Below are 11,821 nucleotides of genomic sequence, written 5' to 3'. Positions count from 1 at the left end.
CAAAAAAGCCAAACGGGGACCTGAAGTGCTCAGTCTTGAGTTTTTTTAAGGGACGGATCTGCTCAAAGTTGCAAGTAACTGAAAAGTTGGGCACTTAGGCTGTCCCCAACAGGAGATCTATTACGAAACCCAAATCCAAAATGGGTATCCAACACAATACCTGTAAGAGAGTATCTATATGGAAGACCCATTTTGAGTGCTAGGAGAGGCATAACCCAAATCTGAGTATCCTCTCTCCTAAAGACCTATTTGCTGAAAAGGTTGTCTTTTAGGCCTTGTTATTGGAGAAGACTAAAATTAAATATTGAACCATTTGCTTGTAGCGCTATTCAAATGATAAATTGGTCTTGTATTTTGGATGGTCGTCAGAGACCGTCTTAAGACAGTTAGACCTGGCTGGAAGCAGTAAAATGTACGGCGTGTTCATGAGTCATGAGTTGGTGGCATCAGCTGCCGGTCAAATCTGAACCACTAGTCCAAACAACTACGCGCTCTCCCTCTCTCTCTCTCTCTCTCTTCCTTCATTGCTACTTGTACCTGTGCTTGTCTGCTTGCCTTGTACCGGTCATCAAAGACCAACAGACCAACCCAGCAGCATGGCGCAGTGGCAGTGCTTCCTCAGCTTCGCCGTCGTGGCGGTCTCCGCCGCGGCGTCCCTGGGCGCGATCATCCGGGTGAACAAGCTCCGTCGTCCACCGCGCGCGGACGACGGCTCCGCCGCTGCTCCGCCTCCGTGGATGAGCTGCTGGAGCCGGGTGCCCCCGTCGTTTCTGCTGGCGTTCAGAGCCACGGCCGCCGTCGCGCTCGCCGCCGTGCTGGCGTGGGACCTGCGGACCTACGATCCCAGCATCATGATGTACTACACCGAGTGCGTGCATTCGTTCTCTCCCTCGAATCGATCCTTGCAGATATAGCAAGTACGGTTCAGTAGTGACAACAGCCTTTTTGCAGATGGACACTGCTGCTAGAGATCGCCTACTTCGCGGTACGTGTCATCAACGGGTTCATAGCACGAGCACGCACATGCACGTCGGCACGTGTTAAGTTTCCGGCCGGCCGGCCGGCCCTGAATTGATGCTCCGAGTGAAACGTGTAGGCTGCCACGCTGTGCTCCGCGTACGGATGCCGGATGATGTACAGCTCGTCACGAGACCGCGCGGAGGATCCCGAGAGCACCGACGACAGATTGCTCGGCCCCAGCGGTGGCGGTGGCGACGAGCCGAACCCAAGCGCTGATGCTTGGAAGGGAGCTGGGCGACTGGGACTCCAGCTGATGCAAATTGGCTACCAGGTTCTTGCTCTGGCACTCACAGTCACAGCTTATATTGTTGGCATATCAGTTGGTGCTCCTGTCTGTCACGCTTGCGGCAGAACCAAACGTGTGACATAATTAAAATACGGGCCTGTTTCTTCACAGAAAGAAAAGGGTTTGTAATTAAGCAATCTGGTTCTTTCAAAAAAAAAAAAAATTTAAGCAATCTGATCGTTCGTCCCGGTTGCAGGTCAGTGCCGGCGCGGTTGTCCTGACGGATGCGGTCTTCTGGGGCCTGATAGTACCATTCACGTTGTCAGCTCATTTCAGTCTCAATGCAGTGAGTGGTTCTCATCACTAATCGTTGATATTAATAGCTATTAAATGATAAAAGGGTACAGATTTTATCTTTACAAAACATTGCTGATATTCCGATCGCTTCAACAAATTACCTGCGTAAATGTGACACCTTCGATCGTTTCAGGTGATGGCCTGCATACACTCTCTCAACCTTGTGTTCCTACTGACAGAGACTGCACTAAACACCTTGGTACGTAAAGTTGGGATGGAACAGTCTTTCGCAAAGCCATGTGGATCTGACGTGACTCTACTTCTCTGTTTCTGTAGCCCTTCCCTTGGTTCAGAATCGCATACTTCGTTCTCTGGACGTGCCTGTACGTGATCATCCAGTGGATCGCCCATGTCTGTGGTATGACATGGTGAGATGTGACTCTCAGTGCTTCTATTGATTGTTTGCTATACAAATCGTTGCTAACCTTCAGTGCTTTCACCCTACATATCTATGCGCATTTGTGCAGGTGGCCTTACCCTTTCCTCCGTCCTACATCATCCTTGGCACCACTGTGGTACGGCGTCAGATCAATCAGTTTTCCTGAATACACATTTTCGACATTTCTGTTTGTTGTCATTGCGAATTTGCGATGATCAGAAATCTGCATGCAGGTATTTGGCCATGGCATCGCTTCATTTCCCATGCTACCTCGTTTACTGGCTGATTGTTAAGGCAAAGAGCAGCTGCTTGATCCACATGCAGGTTGCAAATAGGTCCTCACAGATCTAACAGATCCACCATGCACCCGAGCAGAACTGAGAAACTGGACCTGGGGGCAACCACATACAAGTAGAATCCTCACGATGTCTTCATTCATCGAGGAGTTTAGTTTTATGTTTGAACAATTGGAATCCTCACGATGCGGCAACACGGATTCCCATTTCTGGTAGTGTTAGTGCACAATGTGCAGACTGCCGAGGCAGGTATATATAGTGTGACAATGTGAAGGATTTATTTGCAGACGCAGGATGTAATTTAAGATGCAGATTCAGATTGGAACTGGGAAGCATGAGAGTATGTATCCTTGGGTTGGATCATTTCCCTCCTTAGTATCTCCTTTCGGTCTTCAGGCCCAGGTTGTAGCCTCCTGGGCTCTTGGGCCTAGACCGGCCTCTTCAACTCTACTTATTTCGCTATGGAAAAATCTTCTTTTTTTTTTATCTGGAATTTTCATTCCATTACTCAACCATGTCAGCTAAATCGCTTGACACCAGAAACGAGATACACTCTGACACTCCGGCCAACATAGAGGGCGCCAAATCATGGCTCCTGCTCCCTAAAGAAGCTAGTTCGTGGGCTACTTTATTACAATCACGCGGCACATAATTGGCACTTAAGGTAGTAAAGATCTCTGCTATCAAGTCTTTTAGATCATGGACTAAGCCTCCCACCACAGCAAGTCTGAAATCATCTCCCTGTATCGCCCACACCGCTTGTTGTGCATCCGTTTCAAGAATTACATTGCTGATTCCCAGAGCTGTCGTTGCCTTCACCCCTTCTACGCAAGCAATCAGCTCCATATGCAACGGGTTACTCGCAAAAGGCACTCTTCCTGACCCTGACTGGATCGCATCGCCACTTTCATCTCGGATCACGTAGCCCCATCCGCCATTCTTATCAGACTCCCTAAAAGCCCCATCCACATTCAGTTTGAGCATGCCAATTGGAGGTCTTTCCCATTTACTTTTTCTAGTTCTGGCCCTTGGTTCAGCAGTAGGTAAAGAGTGGAGGTTTTTAATCTCAATAGCTTGCCGCCCACATAACAGTGCAATATCGTCAGGTGAACGTCGCCGTTCCCCTTCTTTGACTTGATTGCGCTCATGCCACCAATTATTCAGAAGGAGCACTGCCCACAACTGTTGCTCATCATCTGTTGCCAGCAGTTTTTCAACCACTTTCTTCGCATTACTGCAGTTGGTCAGCTCCAGCTGCAATGCCTCCATCCCTGCACTTCTCCATAGCGCCCTTACTGATTTGCATTTCAGGAAGAGATGGCCTCCATCCTCGCCCTCTCTGTTGCACGTGATACACCGGTCATCATCCACTCTTATGCCTCGGTCGCCTGAGTCAGGTTTTCTACTCGAACTCTAAGATCAGATAAACTATATCCTTGAAGTTTAAAAACCATTTAAATTACCTCACTTTCCCGATTAGAAATGTGGCTTTATCTTTTTAAATGAAAAGAATTCGGTAGAACATGATAAATTCAAATAAAATAATTATAGCTCATGAAAATATCTCTAGAAATTTTCAAAATTTAGATTTATCTTTAGGAAAAAAGGTAACCTGATTTTTTTTTAAAAAAAATCCTAAACTATTCTAATCGATATCTAATCGCATTTTTAAAAAATTCCACATAAAAACACAAGATGCAACCAACATGAGTGCATTTGAAATTAATGTATGTTGCAATCATTATTGTTTCATGTCATATTTTTGTTGTGGAAAGGTTTTAAAATGTGTTAAGATGTCCAGATGAATATTTTAGGAAATTTTCAAAAATTTTATTATACTCCCCCCTTTTCTAGACCTAAATCTAATTTTTAAGAACTACATGTATTATTATGAGCTCTAGATATTTGTTTCGATTTCTCGTGTCACAATCCATCTCTAGGAGATTTCTCGACGTGTTTAGAAGTTTAGAGATATTTTTCATGGTTCAAAAATGTATTAGGTGTTTACTAATTTTTTTAGTTATAAGAAAAGGATGAAACTGCTTTAAAAAATCGTATGGAGTGACCTAATCCTCAACATGTGCGTCTTGATACATGTTGCACACAAAATTCTTCTTTCCATCTTTTCTTATTCCCTCTCTGAGTCATCATCTCCAACTGCCCTGTTGCTGCCTAGGCCACCGGCGACCTCATCGTCCACCTTGTGTCGCTGCTGCCGCAACCCCGCCCTTCACTAACGATGCTTTCGATCACCCTCGCCACTGACCCCGCCCACGTGTTGTCCTCCACCACTAAGCCATCAGCACCGCCACTGCCACCACGTCTCGCCGTCCTAGAACCGCCATCGCCATTGGGCTGACCACCACCCTCGAGCATCCCTTTCAGTTTGGAGGACATTGGAGATTGCCCCAAAACCTAAACCCTATCCCTAAGCCCACCTATTCCACTACTGTTGTGCCACACCGTTCCATCAGATGTTCCACGGAAATGCTTAGAAGTTTTTCATATCTGAAAGTTCCAGACTGCTCAGAAAAAGCTTTGAAACAAGAAGAGAAAAAAATTCAAAATTGATCAAATGAGCTCCAAAAGATTGTGAATTTTGCACGCCTTCCCTAACCTTCGGTGAAGATGGTCCCAAGAGATAGTACTCAAAAGATTGAGTTTTCCTCATCAATTTAACAGATTTTGGAAACACATAAGAAAAGGAGGAATTTAGGGAAACTCAAAAGTCAGGAAGCTCAAGGGAGAATTTAATGGAGGAATACCCTAGGATTGCTCACTTATGTTATAGCACCGATTTGGCCCCAAAAATCTGACCCAAATCACAGCCGAAAGCAAATAACAAAAAATCCCAAAATAGCTCTGAAAATCATTGATAGAAGCTCAAGACTTAAGGGAGATAGAGCTTGCAGCACAAAATCAAATCTTTGATTAGACATAGATGTTCTTATACAAGTAGCCACTCCTAAGAAATCAAAGTTTTGGATGGCAAAAAGCTCAAGAACAAGAACCTCTCTTTCTCTCCCTCTCTCTCCCCTCTCTCTAACACTAAGCAATTTTTCAACCACATAAATGAGAGCCACATCCCAGAGTTGTATTCCCACAACTAGACATCTTCCATATATATATATATATATATATATATATATATATATATATATATATATATATATATATATATATATATATATATTGACACTTGGTAATTCTCAAATTGCACTTACATGATATACTCAACCCAAATACACCTCAAGGGTAAAACCATCCAGATAGTTGTTGGTGCATCAGACAGACCCGACGTTTTCATGACTCAGCTTCGCCTCGATGCATGCTTCACGATGATTCCATTTGTCCTCCAGCTCGTCACCTCGATTTTGAGTCCCAAACCGGTCATATCTGCCACCAGTGGTTTCAAGGTCCAAACCATCAAATTGTCCATGCCCGGTTTCATGAACCAAACAAGCAAACCCTCTTGCATGCCCAACAAGGTGTGACTGAACAATGTCGATGCATGTTGAACTTGTCCTCGGTCCGTTGGTGTACAAAATGCTCGTGATGCCTCGCCTTCACTTGGTCTCACCTCACCTATGACTCTGGTCAACACCGTCTTCATGACCCATGTACTCTTGCTCTTCCACGTGCCCAATGTGAGCCTCTCATAGTCCGTTCTCAGACTTTTGGTCCTTCGATCCAAGTTTTCATATGCTCTCTTCACCATCCTTGGTTCAGCATGTATGGATTCTTTCCTTGACCTTCTCCATCACATGTTGACCACCTCAACGCATCTAACACCTACATACTCACAAATTCCCCAAGATACATGTTGCACAACACACTCAACACAACGTGGCGCCTCAAGTTAGCCATTAGCATAAACAAGCACATATGAAATATGAGTTCAACCGAAGAAGCCTCAAACCTCAACCCTTGAGTCAATAATTCATCACACATGGATGAGAACACTGCACTTCTCAACTTGGTCTCTCAATCTCAGCCTTGATGAATGCATAGAAGAAAGTTTAAAATAGAAGAGAAACCCCCCTCATTCAAGTGTATAAAAGCCAAGTAAAAACAAACACAAAAGCCACTTAATACGAGAAAAGATCATAAAAGTTTCTGGTAAAAACTCTCAGTTTGAAAAGAGTATGCAAAAGATAAACATAATGAAGAGTCAAATAAGCAATACAAGAGCCTCGTGCAATCCCAAAAGCTCTCAAAGCCGCAAATCAAACCAAAGTTCTTATAACTTGGTTTCACAATAATACACCGATAGGACAAAATTGTGACAACATCCATGTGTCACTTTAGCTGGCCCTTATTAGGGGTGCAGGCGTGGAGCTGCCTAATGCAAGGAGTGCCTATAAATCCGCACCTGGAGTTACTCCCTCCAAATTATAAGTCTGTTCTGGTTTGACTTTTCTAGACACATGACTTCTACTATGTATCTAGACGTACATAATGTATATTTAGATGCATAGAAAAACTATATATATATATATATAGAAAAGTCAGAACAACTTGCAATTTGGAATGGAGGAAGTATAACGGGTACTAACGTTTCACACGCCATATCCGTTAACGAGTATCCTAGTACGTTTAGCTTATATAGTAACTGTCTGATCTGAAAGGTTGACCACTCATATGTTGTACAGGACAATAATGGCATTTGACAATAGAAGTAGCACTTCACTTGTTGGACATGACAGGAACAAAGTTTTATTGCAGTTTGGCAGATACGAGAAATACACAAAAAAGTGTGCAGTACAACGAATGAGATTCAAAAGAATGGATGAAACGAAAAAAGCGCAACCTTATGGCTCATCTTGATCTACGAACAAGTATTTGTTGGGCGGGCACACGATCGACCTCTTTCGTGGATTTCCATTGTTGTAGGTACAGCAGCTGGCTTAGTATAGGCGGTGGTTGACGACGCTGCACTTCTTCCTGATCTCGCCCTTGCTTCCCGCTGGCATGGGCAGCTTGCTGAGCTTGAGCAGCGAGTCGGAGAAGTCCTCGTCCCATAGCGTGCCGTTGTCGCGGTACTCGACGACGTGGCCGAACGCCTCCTTGTGCGTGAGCAGCGTCCAGTCGGAGTGGAAGGTGACGATCTTGGCGAGGTTGTTGTGGTAGAAGGAGTTGTCCAGGAAGTCGGGGATCTTGCGCACCCGGCTGGTGAACCCCGGCATGAACCTCGCCACCACGCCGTAGTCCTCGTCGCGGACATTGTTGTCCACGGGCGGGTCGGATCCCTGGGAGCACTTGTAGTTGAGCAGGTCGCGGTACGCCGGGGTGATCTGGCTCGACGGCTCGGAGAGGCGCCCCCTGAAGGAGGAGCAGTGGCCCTGGCCGATGGAGTGCGCCCCGGTGAGGATGACGAGCTCCTCCACGGTGAAGTTCTTCCTGGCGAAGTTGTCGATGAGCTGCTGCACGTCGTGGGTGGAGTCCGGGAGCTCCGCCTGGGCCTCCTCGGCCTTGGAGACGAAACCGTCCAGGCGGCCCGCGGGGACGTCGAAGTGGACGTGGCCGTTGCTGAGGGCGCTGGCCGCGTCGCGGGCTGCGTAGATGAGGATGTCGGAGCAGGAGACCACGCCGGGGCACCGCTTCTCGACGGCGGCCTTGATCTCCTCCAGGAGCTCGAAGGCGGCGAGGCCGATGTTCACCGGCGCCTTCTTCTCAGGGTGAGGGTTGTCGGAGGAAGCGTCCAGGAGGACAGAACCATCGCACCCCTGCATGTCCAGTAATTAATTAGTTTACCGACCACCGTCAAGTAGTTATACATGCATTTCATGCCACACACTTTACTACTATAATATAAAAATTAGCAGGCGTTCATGAATGCGCATGTTTGCTTAGTGCATGCTTACCCTGACGAAGCAGTCATGGAAGAGGAGGCGGACGAGAGCGGCGCCGGTGCGGCGGTTGGCCTTGAGCGCCCTGATAACGTGCCACTTCACCACGTTCTCCACGCCCTTGCACTTCTTGCTGTAGTAGCCGACCTCCAGCTCTTTGGCCTGCGCCGACGGCACGGTGGCGAGGAGGAGCACAGCCGCCTGGACAGACACAAGGGCGCAGAGGACTGCCGCCGAGAGCTTCATTTTTCTTTCCTTTCGGAAGCCTGATCGGCTAAGCTGATGGAGCAAGAGACAGGTGCTTTGCACTGTGATGTTGTGCTTTGGAGCTGGGCCTGCAGGGGTATATATATTGCCAGGTTTGGCCAGTAGTTTAACGGTTAATGATTGAGCTTGCCGCCGATAATGAGATGGGAGAGCGTAGGCAGGGAACGTGGTCGCCTTGCGACTTCTTTGCTGAATCACAATGTGCCCATAATGTTAGCTTCATAATATAGTGCGTACCTAAAAGTTTAGGTGTGCTGCGTGCTGACCTGGTTAAACGTGCTATTATAGGCTGATATATACAGCCAAACAGAGAGCTGTCTTCTAGTAAAACTCAATGTTCTTCCTGTTTTCCAGGCCTTAGCTGTTAGCCTGTTAGGCTAGGCCTGACTCGATCTAGTGTCTTCACCGTGCATATATCCAAACAATTTACTTCTCTTCCTATAGATGACATTTTGTCCACGTAGTGAATAATTCATAATCAGATGGTTAGTGACACTGACCTAAATTTTATTTTAGAAGGCAATCTATTTTATTTACATGGGCGGTACAATGTGTCTCCAAAACATACCAGTGAATTTCAGAAAAAGTGGGCTATTTATATAGACGTTTTAATAAACAACCACCTATGCAAAAAGACAAGTGTTGTAAATACTTGATTTACAGAGGCAAGCTTTTTATGATGTCCGACTCTATACCTAGGGAACCAAGCATATAGGGTCACTACTACCACCTTTATAAACTGTGTTTGACCGTCTCTGAAAAACCTTTTCACAATAGTTTGTGTAACACATTCATGTAGATACAACAATGTCGTGTAACTCAGGGTTTTGAGCTAGGGCAGGCTCAATAAATATTAATGACTTGGATGTAAACTTACACATGACACATGGATGCTAGGTACGCGTGAAAAATAGATTTAGTGCTACACCATCAAAACCATATTGTTGTATGCATGGTCGCACGTACCATGTAGGCCCTCGCTCGAACACCTACCATACATATGCACATCCAAATAAGCCATCACCTAACCTGTTCAACAACCCTAGCTATCGCGGAGAGTACGCGTACTTAGCTTGTTCTTAATTTCAGGGAGAAAGCTAGCTAGCGTGGAGAACGAAGGTGTGTCGTTGGTGTGTGGCTAGCACTAGCAGCATATGAGCCCTTGTTTAGTTGGCAAAATTTGGAATTTGAGGCTACTGTAGCACCTTCGTTTTTATTTGGTAAATAGTGTCCAAACATTGACTAATTAGGCTTAAAACGTTCGTCTCGCAATTTCCCACCAAACTGTGTAATTAGTTTTTCTTTTCGTTTACATTTAATGCTCCATGCATGGGCCGCAAACATTCGATGTGACAGGTACTATAGCAACTTTTTGGACTTTGGGGTCCAACTAAGGCGTGAATCGTTCAAAGAAGAGCCAGTACGACACGTTGGCGCCTGTCACATCCCAGTTTGTTAGCGCTAACGGGCGTTGGTTGGTCCATCCGTGATGCGTGGACTGCTTCTCTGATCTCGCGCGCGGTCTTCGCAAAAGCCCAAAGTGCTTTTCGTATATCCATGCTGCTGTCAGTGTCAGGCAGCAGCAGCAAGAGGTCTCATCACCGTTATGAAAATAGAAACTTGGATCGAAAAGCTAGCCGGGGACATATTTTATTTGTTTGGACCACGGTTTTGCACCAACTCCCATATATGCTCGCTCGCCTGTTGTCGTTTGTGTTGAATGATTTCAGCAAAATGCAGAAATTAATAAAGTTACGTCCAAGTAGTATATGTATTGCTTAAAGCTTGATTTTGCTAGTTTAATCGTATTCCCAGAAATCACTCCTCGGAACCATTCCACATATAACGAACTTTTTATTAGATGAATTAAGTCTTTTTAGAGGAATAATAATAATAATAATAATATTTTTGAGAGGAATAAACTTGGTTCATGTAAGGAAAAAACGTGATCAATCAAATACAGTAATAATCTGCTCCAGGTTTTTGCTGCGATAGTTATGGTTCGTTGTTGCTGCCAAGTATAAACTATGGCCATGGTTTCTGTCAAATTTCATACAGTAACATGTAGTGGATGATTACATATCTAGTTGTAAGCGCAGGAGAGCAGTCGCTGTTCTGCTTCGCTGCACTCAAAATTAATAACAGCTGTGCACTTTCAAATTTCCCCCTTAACCATGCTAATTAGTGGGAGCTTGGGGGGAAGTGTTGCTACCAAGCTTTCTTTTTAAAAGGCTGCATTGGCGTCCTCTAGACTGAAAAAAAACTTTTATAAAACCCAGGTTCCTTTGAAAAGGTATGCTCCTACACTGATCAAAAAAACTTTTTTAACCTAAAACTCGGCTTCTCATCCGTACTTGTTTTTTCTTATACAAGGACCCAACTGTAGCTCAACTTTTGTGATGTGTTTTTTTGAAATTCAAATATACTTTGAGCTACAGCTGGGTCCTTATATAAGAAAAAACAAGTATGAATCGAAAGGTCTATGGAATTTAAAATTTAGAAAAATGAATATATTTGAATTTCAAGTTCAAAGTATGTATCACGTAATCATGCATTATGCTGCCACAAAATCACAACCAGTAAGGGCTCAGTTTCTTGTTGATCTCCAGTGCTACATTTGTATAGATCTTTTCTTTTCTAAATAAAAAGCTTCTTCCCGCTATAATTTGAAGCCGCCACTACTACATATATCATTTGTAGGGGCGGCTCAAGACCATTTGTATGAGCAGTTTGGTCAGCCGCCCCTACCAAACTGTCTCTACAAATCATGCATTTGTAGGGGCGGTTCCCAGACCGCCCTACAAATCGATTTATAGGGGCGGCTGGTGTTATTAGCCGCCCCTATAAATTGATTTGTAGGGGTAGTACCAGCTGTCCCTACAAATCGATTTGTAGGGGTGGTTCAGTCTAGAACTGCCCCTACAGTATATTTTCCCGCAAAAATTTTTTCAAATTCGACCAGAACACTGTTTGTTTCCGCGTATTCCATCCAGCATTCGCGTTGCCGAACGCCCCGCGACCAACGTGAGCGAGGAAAGCGAGATAATCCCGCCGAACGCCCCGCGACCAACGATCCGAACCGCGTTCGCTCAAGAGTATTATCTCCTACAACTAAAAAGAACAAAAGTAAAACAATTTTTTTGTGCGATTTTTTTGGGTCGCTCCTCCCTTCCAGCCCTGCGATACCCCACGCGATAGAAAAAGAAACTGTCATCCCTACGATCCCCGCCCGCTTTGAAGAAAACAAATCGATCACCTGAGGCCACATGTATGGAAGGAAATAATAATCATGCATGGAAGGAAACAATCATGCAGTGCCCCTCTCTCGCTCGGTTAGATATCTTTCATCTCCACGTAAACCGGATCGTCGATCGACGCTAGGCCAACATTGACGCGCCCCTCCTGTCCTTCCGATGGTGCGCTCTCA

General features: G+C 45.3%; 3 protein-coding genes across 3 annotated transcripts; 1 reads left to right on the top strand and 2 right to left on the bottom strand.

Annotated features, from left to right (window-relative positions):
- The first annotated feature begins 533 nt into the window (after positions 1–533).
- LOC136458144 (uncharacterized) lies at positions 534–2,744 on the top strand. The gene is made up of 8 exons (XM_066458135.1): positions 534–868; positions 952–985; positions 1,097–1,291; positions 1,503–1,592; positions 1,737–1,802; positions 1,880–1,971; positions 2,071–2,118; positions 2,216–2,744. The coding sequence occupies exons 1-8, from the start codon at positions 597–599 to the stop codon at positions 2,331–2,333; spliced, it is 915 nt and encodes a 304-aa protein (XP_066314232.1). The 5' UTR covers positions 534–596; the 3' UTR covers positions 2,334–2,744.
- A 38-nt stretch (positions 2,745–2,782) lies between these two features.
- Positions 2,783–3,547, bottom strand: LOC136460529 (uncharacterized). Its single transcript, XM_066460188.1, has one exon. It carries the CDS (start codon positions 3,545–3,547, stop codon positions 2,783–2,785), a length of 765 nt encoding a protein of 254 aa, XP_066316285.1.
- Positions 3,548–6,960: 3,413 nt separating this feature from the next.
- LOC136458143 (peroxidase 2-like) lies at positions 6,961–8,455 on the bottom strand. Its single transcript, XM_066458134.1, has 2 exons — positions 8,143–8,455; positions 6,961–8,004 (listed from the first exon to the last, which is right to left on the bottom strand). The coding sequence occupies exons 1-2, from the start codon at positions 8,371–8,373 to the stop codon at positions 7,186–7,188; spliced, it is 1,050 nt and encodes a 349-aa protein (XP_066314231.1). The 5' UTR covers positions 8,374–8,455; the 3' UTR covers positions 6,961–7,185.
- Positions 8,456–11,821: the final 3,366 nt, after the last annotated feature.

Source organism: Miscanthus floridulus, chromosome 6 (assembly GCF_019320115.1).
Source record: "Miscanthus floridulus cultivar M001 chromosome 6, ASM1932011v1, whole genome shotgun sequence".
In the NCBI taxonomy this organism is placed as follows: Eukaryota; Viridiplantae; Streptophyta; class Magnoliopsida; order Poales; family Poaceae; genus Miscanthus; species Miscanthus floridulus.
This window is presented reverse-complemented; position numbering and strand designations above follow the sequence as displayed.

Bases quoted from the DNA above. Each gene is read 5' to 3' on its own strand.
- LOC136460529 (XM_066460188.1), bottom strand. From the start codon at position 3,547: ATGGAGGCATTGCAGCTGGAGCTGACCAACTGCAGTAATGCGAAGAAA.
- LOC136458143 (XM_066458134.1), bottom strand. From the start codon at position 8,373: ATGAAGCTCTCGGCGGCAGTCCTCTGCGCCCTTGTGTCTGTCCAGGCG. The intron at 8,005-8,142 runs GTAAGCATGCAC...CTGGACATGCAG, and splicing joins TCCATGACTGCTTCGTCAGG to GGGTGCGATGGTTCTGTCCT.
- LOC136458144 (XM_066458135.1), top strand. From the start codon at position 597: ATGGCGCAGTGGCAGTGCTTCCTCAGCTTCGCCGTCGTGGCGGTCTCC. The intron at 869-951 runs GTGCGTGCATTC...GCCTTTTTGCAG, and splicing joins ATCATGATGTACTACACCGA to ATGGACACTGCTGCTAGAGA. The intron at 1,593-1,736 runs GTGAGTGGTTCT...CGATCGTTTCAG, and splicing joins CTCATTTCAGTCTCAATGCA to GTGATGGCCTGCATACACTC.